This window comes from Anopheles coustani, chromosome 3 (genome assembly GCF_943734705.1).
Source record: "Anopheles coustani chromosome 3, idAnoCousDA_361_x.2, whole genome shotgun sequence".
In the NCBI taxonomy this organism is placed as follows: domain Eukaryota; kingdom Metazoa; phylum Arthropoda; class Insecta; order Diptera; family Culicidae; genus Anopheles; species Anopheles coustani.
This window is the reverse complement of record NC_071288.1, coordinates 51,559,239-51,583,343: the sequence shown is the minus strand read 5'-3', so window position 1 is coordinate 51,583,343 and position 24,105 is coordinate 51,559,239. Positions and strand designations below refer to the sequence as shown.

General features: G+C 45.7%; 3 protein-coding genes across 4 annotated transcripts; 1 reads left to right on the top strand and 2 right to left on the bottom strand.

Annotated features, from left to right (window-relative positions):
- Positions 1-3,507: 3,507 nt before the first annotated feature.
- Positions 3,508-6,226, bottom strand: LOC131262608 (uncharacterized). Its single transcript, XM_058264654.1, has 3 exons — positions 6,042-6,226; positions 4,173-4,627; positions 3,508-4,102 (listed from the first exon to the last, which is right to left on the bottom strand). The coding sequence occupies exons 1-3, from the start codon at positions 6,224-6,226 to the stop codon at positions 3,510-3,512; spliced, it is 1,233 nt and encodes a 410-aa protein (XP_058120637.1). The 3' UTR covers positions 3,508-3,509.
- Positions 6,227-8,858: 2,632 nt separating this feature from the next.
- LOC131260972 (zinc transporter ZIP3) lies at positions 8,859-11,439 on the bottom strand. Of its 2 annotated transcripts, none has more exons than XM_058262836.1 (3): positions 11,293-11,439; positions 9,819-10,460; positions 8,859-9,756 (listed from the first exon to the last, which is right to left on the bottom strand). In XM_058262836.1, exons 2-3 carry the CDS (start codon positions 10,301-10,303, stop codon positions 9,156-9,158), a joined length of 1,086 nt encoding a protein of 361 aa, XP_058118819.1. In that variant the 5' UTR covers positions 10,304-10,460; positions 11,293-11,439; the 3' UTR covers positions 8,859-9,155. The 2 variants fall into 2 exon arrangements, with proteins under 2 accessions (XP_058118819.1, XP_058118820.1); XM_058262837.1 differs by lacking the exon at positions 11,293-11,439 and adding an exon at positions 10,723-10,994.
- A 3,334-nt stretch (positions 11,440-14,773) lies between these two features.
- On the top strand, positions 14,774-21,027 carry LOC131260966 (tubulin polyglutamylase TTLL13-like). Its single transcript, XM_058262831.1, has 6 exons — positions 14,774-15,147; positions 17,800-17,865; positions 18,298-18,591; positions 18,659-18,916; positions 19,226-20,351; positions 20,461-21,027. Exons 1-6 carry the CDS (start codon positions 14,774-14,776, stop codon positions 21,025-21,027), a joined length of 2,685 nt encoding a protein of 894 aa, XP_058118814.1.
- The last annotated feature ends 3,078 nt before the right edge of the window (positions 21,028-24,105 follow it).

The window sequence follows — 24,105 nt, the reverse complement described above, 5'->3', positions numbered from 1 at the left end:
GTGGTCGTTGTGTAACCACACTCTAACGGCACGAGCGACACGGTTGCACCCCCCCCGGGGGGGCGCGAGGGATGCAATGGGGGTCCATGTATGCTCCAATGCCACACGCTCCCCACAAGATGCGCCTCTTTAGGTCATTGTTTGTGCACTGCCTTTACTCACCCAACACTTTCCTTTCTTTGCAACGGACGTAGTATTGATAATTCACTTAATGTCTACGTTTCAATTCTGGCCATCCCATGGAGGGGGATGGTAAGGAAGTCCCGTGGGTGGGGTGAAGGGGGGGGGGGGGGAGATAGTACACACAATGTTGTGTACTGGGTCGAGTATACCTGTTGGTTGGTATATAAATCATACCACCTAACACCCCCTTTTCCGATCCCCGTTCGGCGCTGACGTCACCGGAGGGTGCGGGGATCGGGCCCCTATCAGCGTCCCTAATCGTTTGCTCACTCATCAAGCCGGCTCGATCTTTCCCACATACGCCACGTGTCGTTCTAACCACCTTCGCACCACTTCACACCTTCCACCCACTCACCGGCGTCAATAATAAACTGCACATTTTATGGCTTATATCGGTCTCCCGAAACGCGAACCACCGGGACCGGGAGGCGGGTGGAGGGAATGGTTGGCAGGCTGAATGCAGCCGGTGGAACGAACGCTGGCCAAGAGCAGGAGTGGAGTGCGTCAGGCGTTATGTAAATGCACTTGTTTAGTGGTGAGCACACTGAGCGCGCTTGATTAGGACACGACGCGAGGTGTGGGTAATGTTTAGTTAGGCAGCCTAGTAACAGCAGCCCGCCGCACTATCGAAGGCTCGCCGATTGACCGGCCGGGCGATGCGGGAAGAGCATCTGGGCAAAAGGGTTGTGCCAATGCAACGGTCAGCAGCTGGGTTTCTTTTTCTTCTCCCCCAACCAACGATCTGCCCGTTTTCTAATGTGTTATTTATTCATACAGAATTTAAAGTCAAACGTCAAACAAACAGATATTGCTTGTAAATCAAACAGTTGTTTGCGTCGGGCGCGCACTATACAAACTTGCCCCCTCCCCCCAGAGGTTTGCGCGGTCGAGTGTGGAAAACTTTTGTGGTCACCAATGGCCACTGGGGCACTTCCTTCACTCAATTTCCTCATTTTCTCTTGATCTCGCACTTTAGCAACTTTCTCGTACAATCTCGGCATAAAGAAAAATATTTATATTTACTCGCAGCTTTCAAGGATAGTTTCTTGCGCTAACTTTGGAAAGGACATTAATTCCATGTTCAAACAAACTGCTTTTTTCTGCTTCTGCTCTAAATTATTGTCACTTTGCAAACAATTATAACGACTACCAAACACTCGCACCAAACGCTGATGATGGCACGTGAAGAAGAATGTAGGCGAAACCAATCTGGAACCACCGCAAAATAGCAAGTAGATATGTCTAACCGTGTTATTTCACCAACTAGTGTCAATGTTAAACAGAAACAACAAACTTTTGGCTATGAAAAAAAAAAGAAACTTAAACCGCATACACAAACATTTGGATAACGTATTTTGCACCGAAACGATAGGGAGCCAAGGGTTAGATCACGTAACGGAAGGTTTAAATCTCGGACCAAAATTATTTACACTGAATAGGAAAATCTAATTGTGAACCAAACTTAAGCAAAGAGTATAGAACAAAAACATCAAGTGCTAAAAACAAATTAACAAATTTTAGGAAATCAAAACAAAATTAAATTTATCGAGTACAGAAACATACAGATAATCTACACCTTTTTGTGGGGTGGCTTCTACGGGGGGATGTACAAAAACCCCCGCCAACGGTGGAAAGGACCTAACGAGCTTCTCTCGTCTGGCGCGATACCGATCAACAATAAAAACCCACCAAAATCAAACGGAAAACGGTTGGTAACAAAAAAAAAACAAAGCAAAACGGCAGTAGTAGCTAAACTGTGAAATTGTTCAATTCGAACGGCCAGGAGGCCGGTTCAGCGGTACCGAACTGAAGTGTCACTCTTCCGGGCAAGAGCACACGTTCGTCGTGTTCGGCCTCGGATGCGATATATGTATGCGCACTTTTATTAGTAGATGAAACTTAAGCAAACCCATCCATACGAGAGAGTGAAAGTCACACATCGAAATCCGGGGGAAGTAAAGCAAGAAAAAAACGATGGAAAAACAGGTTCCCCTCGGTGCACATTTTAGCAGGGAGGGTATAAATGGAAGGCGGAGGAGTGCGCAGATCCTTACGTGTTTTAATTTCACTGTTTCGATGTGCAGAAAGATTTCTTCGATTACATACACGCACCGGAAAGGAAAGAGCGGATAGAACAAAAACGAAACCCAATTACGCATAAACACAAAGAGTGCAAATTAATTGTTAAGTGTTGAGTTATGTTTTTTGCAAAATCAAACGTTACATTTATTTGTTTTGTTTCTGTTGAGAAGCTAGGATACGGAGGGGGAGTGGCGAGTGGAAAGGAATAAAATAGTTTTCAGAACAAAGTTACGTTCAAGCGTAAGTTATACCATAAGATACCACTCTTTAAGAACAAAAAGTGTCACCACACACACACGTCCCAATCGAAGGGTTTCAAGGAACGCCCTCAACGCGGAGCAAAGAGCAAAACACCCAATTGGGCGTGAAGTGAAGCGCGAAAGTGCGTACAATCGCAAAGATATATCTATATATTTTGGTTATGAATGTTTGTTTGTTATTTTTTATCTTTCAATCTGCAAACGCGTTACATGCTAGGCTAAACTAAAATGTTAATCAATCTACGTCCCTGTTTACTAATTTTAATACTATCGTTTGCGATCGGAACGAAGACACGGGTCCGTGTAACCGCTCGTACAAGCAGGGGCGCCGCTGTGAATGTTGGATTTTTGTTCTGTGTTTCCATTTTATTTTACCAACAAGAAACAAAAATCCAATCGAAAGGATCGAACAGCAACAACAACAACAACACGTAACGACGAAACAAAACACGCAAGTAAGCGTTTAGACTTATTATACATATATATATGTATCCTTAAACACATTTCGGATAGAACAGAAATATTTAGGATTAGCGCGCAATGTTGTGGTGGCAAAAGTGTAAAACAAAGAGGACATAGCGATTTTAAATCGCGTACCAAAACCAATCCCGCGGTGCGTGGCGATAGATGTCTGTTGCGGTAGGGTGCGGAGGGGAGATAGAAATTGTGTCACGATCGAACGATTTGAGACGACGAGTGGGAAAACGAACAATGAAAATCTTATATTCATATGATGGATGTGCCTAAAACAAATATACGAACAAGCTAAAACATATGGTAGAAATCGTTGTAGTACGCCGTCCAATTCATTGCGCGTCTTGTTGATCCGAAAATGGTCCGAAACATTCGCACCCGAGCCCGAAGAAAGAAAAGTGACGGTTTGGAAAAGTGGGGCAATAAATATATTTCATTACGTTTCGCGTAACAAAACCGTCTTACCATAATTGGACAATTTAAGGGACTCTAACAGTAACGGATGTTTACCTACGGGATGTCGTTAAGCTTCAACTCTTTCGCTATCCGGGAAATTTCGTTATCGAGTGTTTTGTCCTTCAGCTCGCACACGTAGTTGAACTGGGCGGAGCAATCCTCCCCGCGGTAGCCGTAGGTGTAGAGTGCGGAATTGTAGGACAACCGCAGGCATCGCCCGTTCCCAGTGATCTCCAGCGTCGGATGCTTGGAGGCGTTGTTAACGATCTTGGTTGCTTCCTGCTTGGCTGTCCCGCCACCGTTGGTTGTATCGAGCGGTGTGGCCGGGGTTGTGATGATGGACTGCTTCTTCGTCGCTCCGGTGATGGTGCTGAGGTTGGTGTTGGGATTGACCGGTTTGGCCGAGTTTGCCCAGATCCAGAGGAGCCCCGGGTTGAGCCCACCGAGCCAAAAGTCCTTCCCGCGGTTGACCGGGTTGTTCAGGATGTACGCGACGACGTCCTGGAACTCGGCGATCGTTTCAAATTCGGCCAGATGAGCGCCGTACGATTTGCACATCGTGCTCGCCGACTTCCAGTTGAGACCTCGCTCGATGTCGAAGTGGTAGCAGCGATCGTGTACTTGCGTGAAGTTCTGCGGGCACGGCTCTGAAGAGGATAAGAAAAATGCCATTATCACATGCTCTCCGGGGGAGTGAAGAAGAAGTCTGTCCCATACCCTGCTTCTGGCTGTTGCCTGCCATCAGAAAGTAGATGATCTGCTCTGCCCGGCGCAGGCGGTTCTCCATGTAGTCCACCCGGTACACCAGCTTCTCGATCGCGCCCAGCAGATACAGATCGGTCTCGGAAACTTCCCGCGGTGAGGCGAGCAGCTCGGTCGGGCTGGCGCCACCGAACGTTTGGCGCATCGGTGTGAAGGTCGCCCCCGCGTGCCCCTGGCTCGCGTCGCCGAACAGATTGCCCCCGGCGCCGGTGCTGGCGATCACTTTCCCCACCGGCGGTGCGACCCGATGCGGGCGATGCTGCGCTGCACCATCGAGCTCCAGCGCCTCGCCGATCCGCTTGTTGATGTAGAAACTGGAGGTGGGAATGTACTTCGGCCCGGCGACGACGGTCGCCTGCATTACCCGACTTTCCCTCGGTGCGCTGGAAAACCCGGTGCTGCCGTTCAACCTACGAAATAAGCAAACACAAACACCTCACAGAGATCAAAACACACAAAATGTACACACAAACACACACACTGGGTGTGGGTAGGGGCGCGCGTGCCGGCTTTCTATCGACCCCATCGGCGTAACGCCTTCCTTTCCAATTCGATTTCGCGTGCATAACGCGCGCATTTACAAATTGCCGGGTGACGCACAATCATTTCGATGGCGTCCGGTCGATCGGATCGAGGCTGCATGCAAACATACCTACGTCAAGACTCGATTTTATTTTTCCTGGAGTAACCTCAGGGCGTGATCAAGCACACCCTTCTGCTACGCCCCTTACACCGGAACAAGTTTTCTCCAGCAGTTCCCCGGAAAATATATGGTTAAAAATAATGTACCATTGAACAGCGTCTTTCGCAAATTATAAAGCCTTCCTTTTTATCGAGAATCGAGGTATGGTATTTACGATGCACACCCCAGTAACGGATTCGATGTCCTTATTATTTTTTCACTTTGCAAACCATTGCAAAAACAATTAAAAATGTCTTTCTAGAATTCTACAACGGGCCGCACTATTCATCGGATTCCAGCCATTCCAAGCCATATACAATTTACAAACAATCACTGAATTTGAGAGAGAATGCCAAATATTTTATATAAAATTTCGTGTACATACATACATACACATACAATGGGCAATTATATCCTTGTTCAATCTAATCTACTGTAAGATAGACCGACTTCTTGCTCTCTTCTTTCAAATAGAACTTCATATTGATTCTTCGAAAAATTAACTACAAACATGATTTCGAAAAAGATACATGAAACAAACATGATTACTAACAAATTCATTATAAGGAACGCCGAAAGCTGTTAAATTTCAGTAAGCGGTATGTTGAGTTTAAAAAAATCTTCCTAACTTTAATATGATTTTCGCTTTGATGATAGAGCCTCCAAAGTATATTAAATGGTTTTAAAATACAGAGTAGCTTTGTAAAAGGACGCAAAAGTAGATTTTGTTGAAGATAAAATTCAATTCAAATCCGTTACTTCGCGCAATATAATGCGATAGTGGTTTCTTTTTGGCCAGTATACTACTTCCTGCCTGATTATATATAAAGTTTATGATTTCACCAATCTTCATTTGTTGGCAGATTTTCATTACAATCTGATTTATGCTGTGCATGGGCTGAAAATATGATTTCGAAAAAAATCGTTACAGTGAAAAAAATCTCAAAGACGCTACAAAACTTTGCATGCTGATCAAGGAAAGGCTAAGCTTCAAACATAAAATGTTGAACCTGACCCCCTATTCCGCCACCCATCCTTACTACCTACTTCCCGTTACTTTTGTGTCCCCCCTCGTATGTATCCATTTTCTATGCAGCATACTCTACACTCTCTAGAACCGAACCCGAATCTAAATTGCTTACCCCACGGTGTACTCCTCCAGCAGGCTCGACCACAGCCCACCGTCGCTGCCATCTGTCCAGTGGTGCGCCCCGAGCCGCACAAACGACTTCCGGCCACCACTTTCCACCACGTAGATCGCGCCAACACCAACACCGGCTGCAACGAACAGCAGCAAAGCCACGTGGCAATATTTCAATGGCATCATTTTATTTTCCACTGTTGTTCAATTTGGCACTCTATTTGTTTGAAATACTATCGGACGCGTTATCGGGGGTTCACTGACATTGGCTTCGGTGGTTGCAATGGTGGTTAGTCGTTTGCTTCCACTGGGAAAAACACCACAAACAATTTCACCTAATGGTTCAGCGCGATCGATCACACTCGCCCGTTGCGTCACGTTTTGCGTTTATTTTCACTTTCAACGTGTCACACGTGTCGTCGCTTCCGCCCTGTTCCGCCCCAACGGTCAGACAAGTGGGCGACACATGAATGACATTATCTAACGATCGCGATCGCGCCCGCAGCAAACACCGGTAGCCGGAACCGGACTGGCGTAGAATAATATGTGGGGCAGAAAAAAAACGGTCTGCGTGCGTGCGTGCGTGTCTCCCCGGAATGGCGAGTGCTTTCTTCGTTCAACCTTTGTTCACTCTTACCGCGTCTGGCCACTGACTCTCGGATCGTCTGTTTGATCGCACTGCTGACGGATTACCGTAGAAGGGCTATTACCCAATTACCTGCCTGGACAGCCTGGTGCTTTGGCTGAATCACGCCAAACGTGTGAAAAAAGAGATATTCAAGTGACTCAAACCCGCGCACGAGAGCCGCGATCGATCCGTACGCACGTATGGTCGTTTGCGCAATGTCAGCCGGAGCGGAGGCCAACACCAGTCCGACCGTACCATCCCAGCAAAAAGGGTGCTCTCGTGCAGCACAAGAAGGACCGGTGACTCTGTGCGGACCCGGGGGGTTGACGATCGGTTGGTGACTTTCTACATCCGTTTCGAAGCACACACACACACTTACCCGCACGAGCTTTTGCGCCACAGGCTGAAGCAAGGAAGGAGGACGCTGGGAAAGGACACCGCCGTCGGTGACATCCATGTCGGTTTGATGGTCCGATATGTATGTTTCGGTTGTTTGGTTTTTTGTCTTCACTGTCCCCAACAACCGATACACGGTCGAGAGTAAATACGAAAGATCGGCGCAAAACATTCGCGAACCTGGATCAAGAAGACTGGACAGTGGGATTTTTTTATTAGTGTCTGGTGGGAAAAAATATTGAATTTCTTTTAAATGAATTCCGGTTTTGTATATATAGGCTTCAAAAATTGCATTGATGCATTGAATCCTTACACGAAACACCCGAAACGATACTGGCGAAGGATATATTTTATTCGATATGTTGTAGAATTAAACTAAGTTTTACACGGTTAGGAAAAACATGACAGGGTACACATTTCTGAATGAGTTGTTCAGTTGTTTTATTATTATCCAAAAATATAAATTGACTTTGGGATAATCATAAAAAAACTAAACCAAGAGCATAAACAAGTACTAAAAAAAATCATTCCAAAGTAAGCAACCTAATCTAACTCTGTCGGTCCATTAATAATTCAGAGAAAATATTTGGTGTAAAGTAAAACAAGAACCGAGGAAAATAATAAAGTAACGTAAAATAATTCGTGCAAAGGTAAATTTTAAAGTAGCGTAGTGTATTTCGTTTATTTTAGATCTATTAGTTTTGGATTTCAAAGCTTTTTGAGTAGCTAACAGTATAGTTTCCCTGTACAACAAGGAACCCACCTAAGGCAATCAAAAATGGAAAATGTTTGCATCCAGAAGCAAGATAATGAAAAAATAAATTATTATTAAATCTTTAGTAGTTTTAGCATTCAGATAATTTATTTTCCAGCAAATCAATACTAACTAAAATGCCTAAGATAGATTTTCTTTTGTACTTAATGTTACCGTACTACATCATAATTTCACGTATTTGTATTAGTAGACAGTAAACATGTCCACCCACCCCCGCTAGCAACTCCCATCGTTCACTGGCGCCCCGTGTGATTTCCCGTTTTTTCGAAAGTCCCCAGTGAAATGATCGCGCATGAAGAGGACGGCCCATCCAGCAAGATCCGGACGGGACAAGGAAAGGCGATACAAATTTGCATCGATGATCGCGAATCGGTGCGATCGTGTCCGGCGCTACCCAAAACACACGCTGCTATCACTTTTGCCTCCACCGCGCACCACGTTATCGCCGCCGCCGTGTCTTGAAGGTTACCGCCGGTTGACGCCAATGAGTTTTTTTCCCCTCTCCATCCCCACGATGATGCTCATTCAAATCATATTTGCATTTCTCTTTGTGCGATGTACGGGCGGTTGTTGTTCAGCCAACCTAGTGCCTTCACGCTGCACGCTGTTTCGACACATCTTTTCCGCGGAGCCGGTTTGAGTGATGGTGGGCCTTTTTTTGTTTTTGTTAACAAACCCCCTACCCAAAGATAAGCTTGGCAAGGACAACGGCTGTTCCGTTCCTTTGAGAGTAGGCTGGAATTGCCCCGATTGTTTTTTTTTTCTGGCACTGCTTCGCTGGAAGTGATAAATTTACATTTTACCACACCGGGCCTGGATGTGTGGATGATCCGGTTGCAGAAGTAGGTCACCGGTAAGGCCCAACGATATTATTGAGCCAGTTGATGGAAGAGAATATTGTTTCTGTGTTAAACTAAAAAAAAACATGGCGCATTCACCTCGCGACGATTCCATTTTTCACTCACAATTCCAGTTGAATATGGACACGCATTGATTACAAAAAAAACTTGGTGTGGTACTATAAGCTAATTTTTTTTTATTAATATGTAAAACTTCCTAACGGTACCGTATTAAAAAAAACTATTTCGAGTGTTGTAAAAGTACACTAAAAGCTACAGTCTGCTGCCCACCATCAGCTGCTTCTCAGGGCTTCTCTCCAGATGAATGTCCATCAATGAAGTATGTTGGCACTGTTGGTGACGTAGGTTCAGGGTGATTGCTTCTCCTTGGAACGTTTTACCATTTGGTTATCTTACTATTTGGCTATTTTAATGTTTTAAACCAGATCACAATTTCGCCCTCACGGCCACCCCAAACTACTCATCGCTAAGCACGAGACTCAGGACGGACATCAGAGAAAACCCTAGTATAACCGCTACAAGCTGCACCGGACCAAACCTTCGCGAGATGTGCTGCCGTTTGCTTCGTTCCTTCGGCAGCACTTCGCTCACCGTTACGTACAGGAGCGTTCCCCCGGCAAGGCCCTGCAGGGCGGGCATGATGAGATCGGTCAGTGTTTGATTCAAACCGTCCAAGCCCATCCCGATCCCTATGCCAGCTACCGAGCCGAGGGAAAACGTTAGCACCTGTAGGATGTGCGAGCAACGGTGCCTGGTGCCGTACGCACATAACTGAACGCCAAGTGCGAAGCCGACGACAAACTTGTGCGCACTAACGGCCCCCAGGAGCAGCAGTACTTTGGGGCCTGAATTCTGCACACCGATCGCTAGTCCCTCCAACAGGGAGTGCATGCTTAGGGCAAGCAGCAAACCGAATACACCCGTCAAATGCGCCTCGACAGCAGTTGATTGCAGTACGGGACGGTTGGTCGGGATCGGGGTCGATCTCGTACGAACGTTCGTGACGTCGAGGATATTTTCCGCCAATCGATGAGTGAGGTGAGTTTCGGAGTCACTTCTGGAAATGGACGGAAGACAAATGAAGTGAATTTTTGTGTGACGCGGAATTTCCTTGCTTACCGTTGCTGTTCTAACAGTGATTTTGTCTCCTCGTTGGAACCGTAACAGCGGCTAGCGCTTCCAACGCTATTGGTATCCGATTCTGCATCGACACTACGCCGGCGTACGGCAGGTATCTGTTCTTGTTCCCCGTGATCGTGGGCACCGATACCACAGAACAGCATCAGCTCATCCATGGCGTACATGAGAAAGAATCCCGTACAGAACACAATCTCGGCGTACTGGTTTAGCGCTTCGCGGATCTCGGGCAACATGTGAACGATCGATGTGGCCAGCAGTACACCCGCTCCAAAGCAGAGCAGGAACGAAAGCATCCCCGGGTGTCGTTGCCGATTACGCTGCGAGCAGTATAGAGGTAACACACCGCACATAAAGCTACCTGCACCAAGTACTACGATCGCCAACAGTTTCGCCTCGTTGGAACCCATACTACCAGTACTGTCTCCCGAGCTGTTCGTCGCCACATGTGCTTCCGCTTCGTCCATGGTGCAAGGAGGGGTTGTTGCAAAATAACGGAGCGTGATCAAAACTCACCACCGATGATCTCAAAATGTTCGTATTAAATGCAATAGCAAATCTACCGCCCACGAGGTCCGGTCCTACTGTCTTGTCAGCGCGTCACATTCCGTACGGTGGTGTATCCTGCAATAATTATGAGATAGTTTTAGTCGACTCATTTATCTCCGTTATCTCCGTGCGTTGTGCCGGCTCAGATACACGCTTCGGTTCTAACGAGGTCAATGTTTGCAAAGATTACATAAAGTAATGGAATAGAATGTTCACCGAGAGCAGAGATTAGCACGATGGGTGGACGATAAGAGAAACAACATGGAAGATAAGCAAAGCAATAATTTAGAGGTAAAAGAAATCGTCTTTAGAGTGTGTTTTTGATACCATTTTGTACCTGTTAAAACGAACCGATACTGAGAGCGATCGAATAATAACTGAAAATCTTTCAATGGCGATCGAGTATCGCTGAAAACAACCTCCATCGCTCGGGTGCTAACAGGTAAAAACAACGTAGGCTGTTTATTTCTGTTCCTAGCACACTTGACCAAACACGTACAGCTCGAAAGCTTGTTGTCTGGTTAGATTAATTTTCAGCACATAAAAAGCGAACTGAGGTTTGATACAGAAAGAAGTTAATCGCTGAAAGGAGACAAGAACCATGGGAACAAATAAAATCACCAACACCGTTATGTTTGGTTTCAAAATAATCAAACTAAAAATGAGTCACCCTGTACTCATACGACGCATGATCGATTCTACCACAAATCATATGCTCGTTGTTTACGTTTTGTTTGGGCAGAACAAAGCACGTTCTTCTCAAGGTATAATCGAACCAAAATGAAGTAGGATTTTGCAACTAAAAATGGTCCGACTAGATTCCTTTATAGCACGAAATACAATTCCACTGTCGACACACTTTAAAGCACATTAACGCGCGCTTTGTACCACCCTGAATTCAACGTACCTTTCAAGTGATGGTAAGACTTTGTACTGGAAGTTTAATTTTGCTTTCACGTAGACGCACCATAGATTTGCACAGGTGACGAGGCTTGAAGCAGAACCGCAAACAAGCGAACGAGTCGATTTTGTTTTTCTGTAAGCCTTCCCCGCATTCCCACCACTGCACAAGACCTTGAAATAACACGTTCGTGAGTAATCAACAACATAAACATCTGACTACCCAAGGCACAAGATGAAACCAGGTCGTCTAGTGTAGTTTGACAGTTGCCGTTTTGAAGGCAAATTCAAATCGACCAGTATTCCTCGAGAATTAAAAAATAATCGTAATGTTTCAATGTCGATGCCATGTTAAAAATGGAAATGGGCCATGTTAAAAATTGGAAAAAACCTAGTATATGTTACTTCTTGAAAAATACATTATTTGGAAGCTATTTGGACATCACTGGCAATGATCCAAAGAAGCTTTATCTTAGATTTCCATCGTGCTTAGAAGGTACAAAAAAACACATTTTTCATAAAATTCAGTGTTCCATTGTGATATGTTGCCACCAGGCACCCCTTTGCCAAAGTTTGCTCAAAACATTTAAAACCGAAACCCCTACCTGTCAGCGGTGTTGAATTTCTTTCGCCTTCCCTCCTTTCGGCGTAGCTCTCCAACAATGCGAAGCACTACGCAAATTTGCCAGGGACAAAAGTGTTTCCAATTATGTTCACGTCAATGCCATGTACCTGAATTATGTTTAACTTTTTAGTTGCAGTTAACATTTCCTGGACGCTCGTTTTTTTTTCACCATCTTCGTCTCGGCGGTTACCTTGCCCCGACAAGCACGTACTGGAAACTAAACCGGCGTGCGACGGCGTATCTGGAGAAATGGCTGGCTAGCCCAAAAACATACCTACCGGTCGCGGCTGACTGTTGGTTGTATTATTTCGATGTTGCTATAACAATCGCAACCGTTGTTTGAAGCAAGGCGACAAAAACGTGTTTCCGATGGTAATTATATTTTGCCAGTAGATGAAACATTGTTCCCATTCGTTAACGCTTGTTAGGCTATGGTCACGGTCGAGACTTTATTGACCCGTTTATAAACTATGGCATAAAACATAAACAAAAACTCAAATATCAATATAATTTTCTAGGTTCCCCACAAACGCTCAGATAAGTGGAATTGTGGAGCAGTGGCCGTCGGAGAGTTTTTTGCGTTCTGTAATCTGTAATCTTTATGATCTAATTAAGTCCTTTGGTTAACCCAGCACAACTTCCAACTCAACTCTTCCTTCGAAACATCTTAGAGAAAATTGCATGTAAAGGCCACCGGTCTCATTAAAGGTCAACTGTATCAACAACAAAGTATCTGTTCGGGAATCATGCTGGCTTAATTAATGTGAGGCCCTACCCTCCACTTGTTTTCTCATTGTAACATGCAACACGTTTTCCTTTACAAAAAACACACAGCTCTACGTAACGAACAAACGAAGTCTTAACTGTGAACGAGTCGCTGATGGCATGGACAGAATCGGCATGTTTCCTTTCTTTGCAAATCATTTCACCCCACCATCGGTGCTGAATAATGCGTGTCCTTCAAAAATCAATCATCAAATTATCTGATTTCCAACCCCACAAACCGTTTATGTGTGTCATTATATTTTTCCTCCCATCGTCCGTAAAATCAGAAAAAGTTTCCCAGTAAAGCAGGTCAGTACACACCGGTAATATATGGGCGAATTAGGATGTTCTCCTTTGACAATTTCGTGACCAGCGATGATTCATAAACAATTCTAGACCTTTGCTTTCGCCTCCAGAGCTATGATGGGACTCTGGAATGAAGGGGAATGGAATTTTCTTGGAACGTTTCAGATAGTTTTATGACCAAGTGGTTATGACGATAAGGATCAGCTTATTAAACTATAAACAGATTAACGAAGAGGTTCTGCAAGCCCAATCTGGATTAGGTTTTGAATCATCTTTGTTGTATACCATTACCCAACTCCTCCTCCAATTGGTGGTTCGATTGAATGGAAAACGGTTAGGAATACGGAGTATTTCTACTTAAAACTTCATTGTGTAACTTTTTAATAACATTATAAAAGGCAACTTTTTATATGGGTTCACTGTTACCAAGGTTTACTTCTGGTTCGATTTGTTTCGAACTAGTTTTGTGGGTAAAACTCCCGATCAGTGTTCACCGTCTCATACATCGTTTCAAAGGACGAGCTCTCACTCTCAAAAGCGAGGAATCCCTATGTCGCATGTCACAACCAACTAGTGTCGGTGCCTGTATTCCTTCAATTTTCCCATGAAGTTCAACCTTTCCTTCGCAACGGCACACTGTTTACCGGAACTAAAACCATCGCGGTAGCGACTACGGCCCAACAGCGCACAAGTTCGTGACTAAAGCCGGCAATCCTGTGCCCCCCCACCCCCGCTTTGTGGGGCCTCAATCCCAGAAACCAGGCACCATTCGCCATGACATCGTTCGTAGACTGATTGCAATATCAGACAGTGCGGTACCTCGGCAGACTGGCACGTCACTTCTCCGGCTCTATGGTTCACCAGGGTCCCTCCGAACTCTACTACGCGAAAAAGTTTTCCCGCGCAATCGTACAGCGCTTGTTGGGGTGTATGGAACCGCGGACATGGGGACGATGACGACGGCGATGACGACTACTATGAGCCCCCCTGCAGTGATGTGGTCCACTAGTGCCTCGAGGTAAGGCACTTCCCTTTCGTCACTGGCAGAACTCTCTTTCACCATTTTTCCGGCAAAACTTAAAACAGACTGGCGCTGCACCCCTAGGTAGTCGGGGGTGTATCTATAACCTACGTATGCCTACAGCCAACTGACAAGAAGACTTACCAGGAGCTAATTCTAGGGTTCGCTCGTCCTTTGTCGGTTCTCTAGCTCCGAGTTTAACTCAGGCGAACCACTATTTTTAGTTCGGCATCGGCTTTCATTTCGTTCAGTCACTCCCTAGAGGTACGCGCCTATGTGGATTTTAGGGAAGCGATTCCGTCTGCATCTAGTACTCAAGGAGTTTTCGCACAAAAGTGTAAGCACCAAGTGTATTCATACCAGTCTACGTGGATGATTGGTATTTCGAGCTTTTGACGGTGTATTGAGTGTGGTACTGCTAAATGCCAGGCGATATTGCTGGGGACAAATAATTTTGGAGAAAAATTGGAAAAAGCATCTAGCCCCTAACAGTGTGGGGGTAATACGGCACGTTCTAAATATTACAGAAGTGTCATAATATCAGCGCCAAAGTGTTCAAGTGTTCGGTGGTGTCTAACTAGCGAATGTGTCGATTGGTTAGTATCGCTTCTATGAAAATCTAAGTCTCGAATTTGCAAACGCTTGTTGGTCTACGGTCGTTGAAGCATTCAAGTTGTGTTCTTGGACAAATTTTGCAGGTGTGAAAATTGTCACAGTACTTTCCCGCAGCAAAGTACTCCCCTTGTCCCGGAAGTATACCGACCGCCCGAAATGATCAACCGTAGCTACAACAAATTGAAACAGAGTGCACCGAAAAGCTCGAGCGATGATGCCGACTCCAACGATGAGACGTCATCTGGCACGGCCGAGTCGGGGACAAGCTCCGACACGGAGTCCGAAATGGATACCACCGAGACGTCGTTTTCGTCGAAAAGTGCCACCGAGTGCGGCGCTAACTCCGGCCAACCGTGCAAGCAACTCCAGGGCCAGCAGGGCCTGCTGCGGATGAACAATCGCAACTATGCGGTCTACTGCGGCGAGTCGGGTCCGAAATCTGCGAAACATCTCTGCAACCATCATCATCATCACCACCATCATCACCATCATCACCGCGACGGTGATGATGAGAGTAAAAAGGAGGTGAAGTGAGTATTCCGTAGCGAAACGTCCATGCTTCTATCTACTATGAACAAGGATTTAGTATGTTTTGTTGCAAGCGTCTAACAAAGCCATCACTCTGATTCTGATATGGTAGGATTGTTTTGTTGCCTAAGCTGTGGTAGCTTTGAACTACTTTGAAAAGTCACGTGCTTACAGATTGAAGTACAATTCGCCTTATCATACTTAGAACATAATACGAGAATCTTATCTTTTTTTTTTGCTTTCACCTCTATAAACCCTATTTCGATGGTTGCGAATTGAAGGAAGAAAGAGGTCTCCACTCGTTAAAAGGAGGCCATCAGTCCATCGAGTTCCGGTTGGTGTGGGTGTGTACGTTTTGAGGAGTTGAATGAAGTTTGCTCCAGTTTTGCAGCGTTTTCACGAGCATGATGTTCGCCCTTAGTCTAAGCCACCGAATGCCGCAAGAGAATGCGAAAGGAAATGGATAATTTCTGGTCCGACAGTTTTCCATGCTCGCCTTGGTGTTCCGGCTATTTGCCTCACTCAAGCTGTGTCTCTAACTGGTGATCCAGCTGTCTAGCCACCCTAGACCGAACGGGGGCTCGTCCAGAACCACGCGGTTGCGGTAAAATGGCAATAAAAATGGCGTTGCACTGCGGCCCCCTTGCGAGCTGGAGTCCTGAAACGTAAGCGTGAGTCCTGGAGTAGCACCAACCGACAGCTAGATTGCTTAAATCGATAGGCATACTGTTGCCGTTTGCTGTGTCGCGCTATGGCAGAGAACCACGACCATTAGGAAAGTCCTCCTTCGCCTAAACAGTCCCCAATCCGTGCGCCTAGGCAACCCGGGGTGGCCGTGGTCGTACCCGGTTCGCTTCCGTCTCGTGGTGAATGGTTGCGAACGAAGTTTTGTTGATTATTTGTTGCTTCAGCTTCTGCTGTCCGCGAGGGCCGAAAGAGAAAATTGGGGAAAAACTTCGAAGCTCACTTTTCATAGCTAAACCCTTTGTACCCGCCCTTGCGTGCCGCGGGTGATTTTTCGAAAGAATGGAACTGGCTCCTTTACCTTCTGGTCGATCGCACCCGCCCGGTAACCCAAAATTCGTTGTAGAAAATACTACACTATTTATTAGGTGGTTATTTTTGGAACCACCAACTTCCCGATTTGGAACGTTGGCAGGATGCTTCGGGGAGGTTAAATTTAGCACCGTGCGGTTTTGATAGTATACTTTTTTTCATGAAGTAATTTAATGTATCAAGTTTGTTACCCCCCACCCGTAGCTTTTAGGCTTTTCGCTGGTAATGTGATTAGTTAATTTGTGTGTCTCACATAAATAAGCTTCAGGATCAAAGTCCGCTAAACATGCCATTCTATCCGAATCGTAGACGCCTTTGTGGTTTTCTATATCCTTTAATATGGGAGAGATTTTAGAGCTGCAATGCACTGCCCATACTCGCATATGAGTCCCATTTGCAAAATCACCATTTTGAGAAAATAACGATTGAACATTTTTACTTTAGAAATTGTTTTGCTGTTATTAGTGATACAAAATACATGATTGGTTGATCACAACTATTGTATTGTAACATAAACATTTCACTGAGAATGACGTTTTGTATAAAATAAACGCTTTTGATATTAAAATGGTGAAAATAAACTAGATGGGACACGATATGCGAGTACTTTCGAAGGCGAAAGCAAAAGTACTCGCATATCAGTCCCATCTTATAGCATACTTTGTTTACCTTGCTTGTCAAAACATCGTTGTTAGGGTTTTCATTCCATACGGATATTTGCATTTTAACAGTGTATAATTCGTTAAAAACACTTGATTTACTACTATTTGTTGATTATTTTAATTACTTTACATTACAAAATTGTTGAACTTTCAATAACTATAACTTTTCTGTATTTTAAGCAAAGAAGTCATATATGGGACTGTTATGCGGGTACTTTCAATATGGGACGCAGTCAATTGGGTATTTTTTTCACATTAGCATGCACTAAATGGCCACTATGAGATTTTTTTTGGAAAATATATTGAAAATGAACATTAGTCATGGGTCTAACTCAAAAGTGATGAAAAGTCAAATGGGACTGATATGCGAGTATGGGCAGTGCAGTAGAGTCTGAAAAGAGATCGATTATCTAATATGCAGTATGTGTAATTTACAGTAAATATAAAAAGTTTAATTAGTATAGTTCGCAAAGTTATCTTTGAAACAAAGCGAATATCTGAAAAGGAACTATCCATATACAAGTTGTGGAATTATACTTTATACGAAAAGCTATTTAGGATGTGTAATTGTCAGCACTAAAAAACACGCTCTAAAAAAATCATAAAACACCAAATTATAAATTTTGTGTAACAAGTTCCTTTGAGCAATATAAATATTTTATTTTACTAGTACATGTATTCGCTTTAGTAGTTTGATTAGGATGAGCACACATGAGCGTGTTGGGTGGATAATGAAGAACACCGATGCTTTGTCGGCACAATATAGTGTATCAACAAAGTGTTATTCGAAGTAGAGTGTTAACCGGACCACAAAGCCGTGTTCCGTAGGTTTTCCAACAATAATCTTGCGTGCGTGAGTGTGTGTGTACATCTGTGTCTTCTTTTCTCTTATTTTCCAATTCCTTCCTTCCGTTGTTGGCTCGCTGGCTGCCGCAGTTGTTGTAGAAGTGCTCTCGACCAAAATGCGCGCCATGTACATAGAATCAAGAAATCGAAGAAAACGTAAGCGCTAATAAAATCCGCCAAATCCATCCATTACTATGTTTTCCGATCATGACCATCATCGTGCGCTTAGCGGACTTATCATTTGAAGTGTTGATCATCGCGAATTTTAACAGAAACTTTAAACGCCGCAGAAAAACCTGGAACAAATGGCCATTCTGTGCTGCATATACCGCCAACATGAGACTTGGAACGGTACCGGACCGGAAGGCTTATTCATCTTGCGCTGCACTAATCACCACTATAATGGAATCATATTGTTAAGCTATAACTTTGTCATACGGTGCGCCTCTTGGGATGTTCCATTCTTCATCGTCCTGTTGTATTCGTTTCGGGTTATTTTCAAAAACCATCATCATCGTCCATTATCCTTCCGATGTACCACAGCATAGTAACATAATTCTCATTTCCGATCTGCCGCTTCCGGTGCAGGTTACCGATCAGTATTTGCATTCTCAACTGCCGCTACGACATCATTCCGCGGGTCTGCAAGCGACTTGGCTACCGGCTCGTCGGTGAATCCGACCTATGGAACGTCTGCTGGACGGACTCGTTCGTCGGGGTGGACTTTTGCCGCGACATGCGCCGCTTCCAGAAGGTGAACCACTTTCCGGGCATGTTCGAAATCTGTCGCAAGGATTTGCTGGCGAGGAACCTGAATCGCATGCTGAAGCTATTCCCGTTGGATTATCAGATTTTCCCGAAAACTTGGTGCTTCCCGGCAGAGTAAGTACGCCATGGTACGGTTAACCGGTAACCCGACACTCACGAGTACTGCATTCCAATTCTTTAGCCTAGGTGATGCGATCGCCTACAGCCGGACACATCGCAGCAAAACGTTCATCCTGAAGCCGGACCAAGGTTCGCAGGGAAAGGGCATTTTTCTGACGAAAAATCTTAAAGAAATCAACCCGAAGGACCGGATGATCTGCCAGGTGTACATCACGAAACCGCTGCTCATCGATGGTTACAAGTTCGATCTGCGCGTCTACACGCTGGTCACGTCGACCGATCCACTGCGAATTTTCGTGTACAATGAGGGATTAGCAAGGTAAGTTATACATCACAATACATAGTTCTGAACTGACCGTTACGTTACTATCCTTAGAACTGGGTGGTGGGTGGTATAAAAATGGTTTATTCAAAATTGGGAAAGAATAAACCTAGACTATCAGCTGCCTTGAGTAGTATCTGGACGAAAAGTTTGGAATTTGTGAAACATACATTTATTATCTAATTAAAATTGATTTGCAACCTGAGAAAGGTCGCCCAATAGGTGGTAAAACTTTTAAGGCCTATCATGGTATGCAAACCTCTGAATCAAAACTGTTCACTCACTGGATTAAAATGTTATTTTCAGATTCGCTACCAACAAGTACAAAGAACCGTGTGTAACAAATGCGTCCAACAACTTCATGCATCTGACAAACTACTCCGTCAACAAGTACAGCCGGACGTTTTCGAATGACGACGAGGCCGGCTCGAAGCGTCGCTTCTCGACGCTGAACCGTATCCTGACGGCCGAAGGCTACGACATAGCCGAGCTGTGGAGCAACATCGACGACGTGATCGTGAAGACGGTGATGAGCGCATGGCCGATGCTGAAGCACACCTATACGGCAAGCTTCCCGACGCACGACATTATACAGGCGTGCTTCGAGGTGCTTGGCTTCGACATCCTGATCGACCACAAGCTGAAACCGTACGTGCTGGAGGTGAACCACTCGCCCTCGTTCCATACGGACGAGGCGATCGACAAGGAGATCAAGGAGGCCCTCATCGCGGACACCTTCGTTATGCTCAATCTCAACGGTGAAGTGAAGAAGCGTGTGCTGGAGGAGGACAAACGGCGCATCCAGAATCGGCTGCTGCAGCGGCTCCGGGACTACTCGAAGCAGACTGGTCCCAAGGAGCAGGGACAGCAGCAGCAGCAGCCGGGACAGACGGGTGCGTCCGGGAGCCGCGACGGTACGAACGAGAACGATGACGATCTGTCCGGCGAGGAAGGGATGGGCCCGTGGGCCGAACAGATCAACTGGGAGGAGACACATCTCGGCGGGTACCGGCGCATTCTGCCCGCACCGGGCGATCCGAACCGGTACCTGCAGTTCTTCATCGCCCAAAGCCACGCCTCGGTGTACAACGAGACGGCGGCAAGTAAGCGACGCGAGGAGTGTGCCAAACAGCAGCGCATCGAGCTGGAGGAACGCTTCCGGCTGAACCAGGCCATCCTGCACAAGCACAATCCGAAGCTGCAGAAGGGCGGCCTGTGCGGAGGAGAGGACGGAGCGGGTGGCGGCGGCGGCGGTACCGGTGCCGGATCGCTAGCGGCGAAGAAGAAGATCCGCAAGCGGAAGGTCTCGAAGGTGACGAAAAAACACGACGACTTCACGCCGGACCCAATTGCGGATTACGAGGAACGGGAGCGGATGGCGTTGCTGGGCCAGCGGGATTTTCTTATCCGCACGTGTGGACTGGTGCAGAGTGTAAGTGTACCGAATTTTGTAGATAGTATTTCATGCGAACTAGGCCACTAATCTGGAATAATTATACTCACTCTAATGTCGCTGCTTCTTAATTCCTCCATCGCCCCAGTTGTACATCAACTTCCACCGGAACAAACTGCTTACAGACTCCGATCGGCGCAAGTACAAGGACACGTACGCGAAGCTGATCGCCAACGATCACCTCACCCAGTCGGAGTCGTCACCGCAATCGAACCACACGTTCTCGACCATCCACAGCACCAGCACCGTTGCGGGATCGGTCGCTCCCTACCCTGGCAATCACGGTGGTGGCACGTTGAGCTCCACCGCCAACGGCACCACCACCTGTCTGCCCAGTCTGCCGAATCCGAGCGCGCATCATCTTCATCATTACAACCATCACCATGCGAATCAGCAGCAGCAGCAGCAGCAGCAGCAAAGCCAGCAGCTCCAGAAACTGCAAATCAAAAGTCTGGTCGCGATCAATGACGTCACCTCGTGGATGCAGTGCTCGGAAGTACCGGTGCAGAGCCGACCCCCACTGCCGTATCTTCTCGCCACGCAACCGACCAACTACCGCAGCACCAAATCAACGATGGCGCGCCAGGTGACGAACGTGGTCAAACGGCACAGTATGGAATCACGCCAGTACTACACCTCGGACAAGATTATCTAGTATTGACTTCGGCACGGTGCGACCAGGCCGTGCGATACAACCCTCACCATCAGCAGCCTTCGGCAAGGACCAGAACCACGACCGGGGGGCAAAATCTGGATGGTGACGGTTGCATTCCAAGATGTTCCAGATGTTCTATCGGACTGCAAACACATGTGTGTTCTTTACTTTATTGGCCGGTCCTAGAGGGCCTTGCTCTAGCAATCCATATCGAGCGTTCAGTTCCGAAATCAAACCGTATGTCTTCATTCCTCGCATTGTGAGGGACTCTGCTGCCGCCAGGGTGGGCTATGTACGAGGATCAATCACCAGCCCCCGCGAATAGTTGGCATATCCTCGCCTAAAAAAAAAATCCCGGGACAACTCACCCAGACACGCATCATTTGATTAAAAATTTAATGTTTATTAATAATAAAGGAATAACAAATAATAATCATTAGAATCTATATGTACACGGTAAATTGAACAATCTTTTGTTTCTCTTTCTGTTTTGTGTCTGTTTCGCTCGTTGCGCTACTTTCACCTTACCTCATTCTCTATCGCTTCTGACACGTCTGTGATCTGCCGTTGTGATTTTGTCCGGTTTCACCACCCCTCCCCTTCATCGTTAAACATAAAAATTTAACTAAACACGTTACAATACAAGAAGTAGGTTTCTGTTTTTTTGTTTTGTTTTCTTCTTTGCTGCCACGCGTGTGCCGTGCAGTGACTTTTACAGCGTTGTAAATCAGTACTAGAGCAGCAGAACAATCTCAATGTATAATAAACCGACACACCCGGGGCCACGAATCTCGGCAATAATGACGGTCTGGCGAGGAGGTTGTACCCGATGGCCAAGTGTCGCCAGCCCAGGGAAACCCCCCGGGCAAAACATAATGCATACGGCAACGGATCATGTGGGAGACACGCTGGAAACATGGCACTCGAAATAGCATTTGTTTGTTTTCGTTGAGTCTAATTATTGCTGTTGGTGCGAGATGGACACGAATGGTGCGAGATGGGTGCAATACAAGAAGTCATGGTGGTTATTTGGTAAACCATGATTCATGAATTAATTTACAATGCTCTGATGGGTTTTGGAAGAAAAGTAAAAGAAAAAGAAAACGGTAAGCGTGTTTTGACTTTACAAATTTATTAACTTGCAATGGGACCGTTAGGAAATTAACGACCACGGTAAAAAGGATTCAGAGCATACCGGGTACACAAATGAGCTTCCATTTTGTTTGCCATCTTCTCTACCAGCGCAACTCACAACCAGCACGTGGCAACCAACCAACCAACTTCGCCGCACACTTCGACTATCACATTCAGGTTTTTTTTGCTTTTCATTTTCCTTTCCAAAGGCTTCTAAACTGTACGCATCTATATGACATTTCGTTCAACCCTGCAAGAGCCATTTCCGTCGACATCTAGATTCCAAACTGTGATTGTGTGTGCATCTTCCATCCATCCCTTTTTCCCATCGTGTCCAGCTCGCGAGTTTTCCGTTTAGCTATAAAGCGTGCCATTTCCACTGTCTTGCTTATGAGTTATGAGAAAGTATTACTTGTGTGACCCGCTCTCTTGCGGACAGCAGTTTCCTTCCCTCTTATATCAGGTTGTGTTCTTCCATACCAGCCTGCTTTAATGTACAATTTCTCTTCCAACGTTTCTTGTTTTCCCCCAAAATTCCCTCCACTCGATTTGGAGAGATTTAGAGCTGTTGTTTGTTTGTTGGTTTATCATACAACTGTGCGGACACTGTATTTGCCTCATTCAACCATCCCCGAACGATGAGTGTACATCAAAACGCGTGTTTCGCATTCATTCGCAATTATTTAACCACATTCATTCACACACGCACAAAAGCACACACACACACACACACACACACATACCGGTTTCGTTCGCGCGTTTTGCATTAAATAATTTAAATATTTTCACTTACAGCTTATCCGTTAAAACTTTTCACTAAATTTTATATCAACTCCGCCCTCGAAAGTTTTGTGGCGTAACTCTTTCTCATTACAAGCACGCTTCCGTTTCTAGCCAGTGGTGTACGGAGTGTCCAATCGGCGAATCGGAGTTTGTCCTTTACATTTCCGGACCGTTTCAGGTTTTAATGATTTGCGATGTTCAAATTCCTCTTGATCTCTCTGTTATTCGCTTTCTCGCTCTGTTGTCCTGTCTCTTATAGTTCTAAATTAAATTATTTTTATACTTAATATTTATATGTATATATATATATATATTTATATGTATATATATGCATTATATTTGAGAAGGCCATTTTTGATTTCATTTCTAACTTATACACACACTCGCATCAAGGAGCATGATTCTCTTCTAACCTTAGGACCTCGTACTGCTACCCGCCGATCGGTTCCTTTCAATCTCGTGGAGCAAGGCATCAAAACACCACCTCCAACGTGCGACCACCCCGACACACTGCGCCACAACACTGGCACACCCCTCTGTTCAAACGCAATTTTGCTTTGTACACTACTACTCCCTATGCTTGCCAGCCCGACGCTTCCGGTTGGAAAGGTAAGTAACGGGCGGTTCCTCCTCGATCGGTGGATTCGATAAAAAAAAACAGCTTGAGGTTTAATATTTTTATCGCCACTTTATGTCTATCATCCCCGAATCTCTGTGTATACTACTGCCGCTCCGTCACTCATCCGGCTGGAAGGAGATAGAGGGAACAAATGGTGTATTTTCCCCCATTCTCCAGCGACTAACATGGCATTACGGGAGGATGTGTGTGTGTGTGTGTGTGTTTTAAGGTATGTGTCGCAGAAAACGATCGCGTGTAAAATTAACATACGGGAGGCTGTGGGCGTCGGCAAAAGGGGAGAAAGGAAGTTAGGAACCCGGTCCCGCACACTTGTGTTTGTGTGGGTGCTCCGGAAAGGAAAGCATCCTACCTCTTCCGTCATTTGCACAGCGAACTCCCGGCCGGTCGTCATTACTGGCAAGAGGAACAGAAGTATGACTAGCCAGGAAGGAGGAGAACGTGGCCGGCGCAGCCATCGGTCATAATCATCGATGGATGGCTGTGACACCCGGTATTTAGGTGTGGAACAACTAGCGACCAGG

Coding starts and splice junctions, on each gene's coding strand:
- LOC131260972 (XM_058262836.1), bottom strand. CDS start 10,303: ATGGACGAAGCGGAAGCACATGTGGCGACGAACAGCTCGGGAGACAGT. Junction 9,757..9,818: donor TCACTGTTAGAACAGCAACG/GTAAGCAAGGAA, acceptor GTCCATTTCCAG/AAGTGACTCCGAAACTCACC.
- LOC131260966 (XM_058262831.1), top strand. CDS start 14,774: ATGATCAACCGTAGCTACAACAAATTGAAACAGAGTGCACCGAAAAGC. Junction 18,592..18,658: donor ACTTGGTGCTTCCCGGCAGA/GTAAGTACGCCA, acceptor CCAATTCTTTAG/CCTAGGTGATGCGATCGCCT. Junction 20,352..20,460: donor CGTGTGGACTGGTGCAGAGT/GTAAGTGTACCG, acceptor CCATCGCCCCAG/TTGTACATCAACTTCCACCG.
- LOC131262608 (XM_058264654.1), bottom strand. CDS start 6,226: ATGATGCCATTGAAATATTGCCACGTGGCTTTGCTGCTGTTCGTTGCA. Junction 4,628..6,041: donor CTGGAGGAGTACACCGTGGG/GTAAGCAATTTA, acceptor CTTATTTCGTAG/GTTGAACGGCAGCACCGGGT. Junction 4,103..4,172: donor AGGCAACAGCCAGAAGCAGG/GTATGGGACAGA, acceptor TATCCTCTTCAG/AGCCGTGCCCGCAGAACTTC.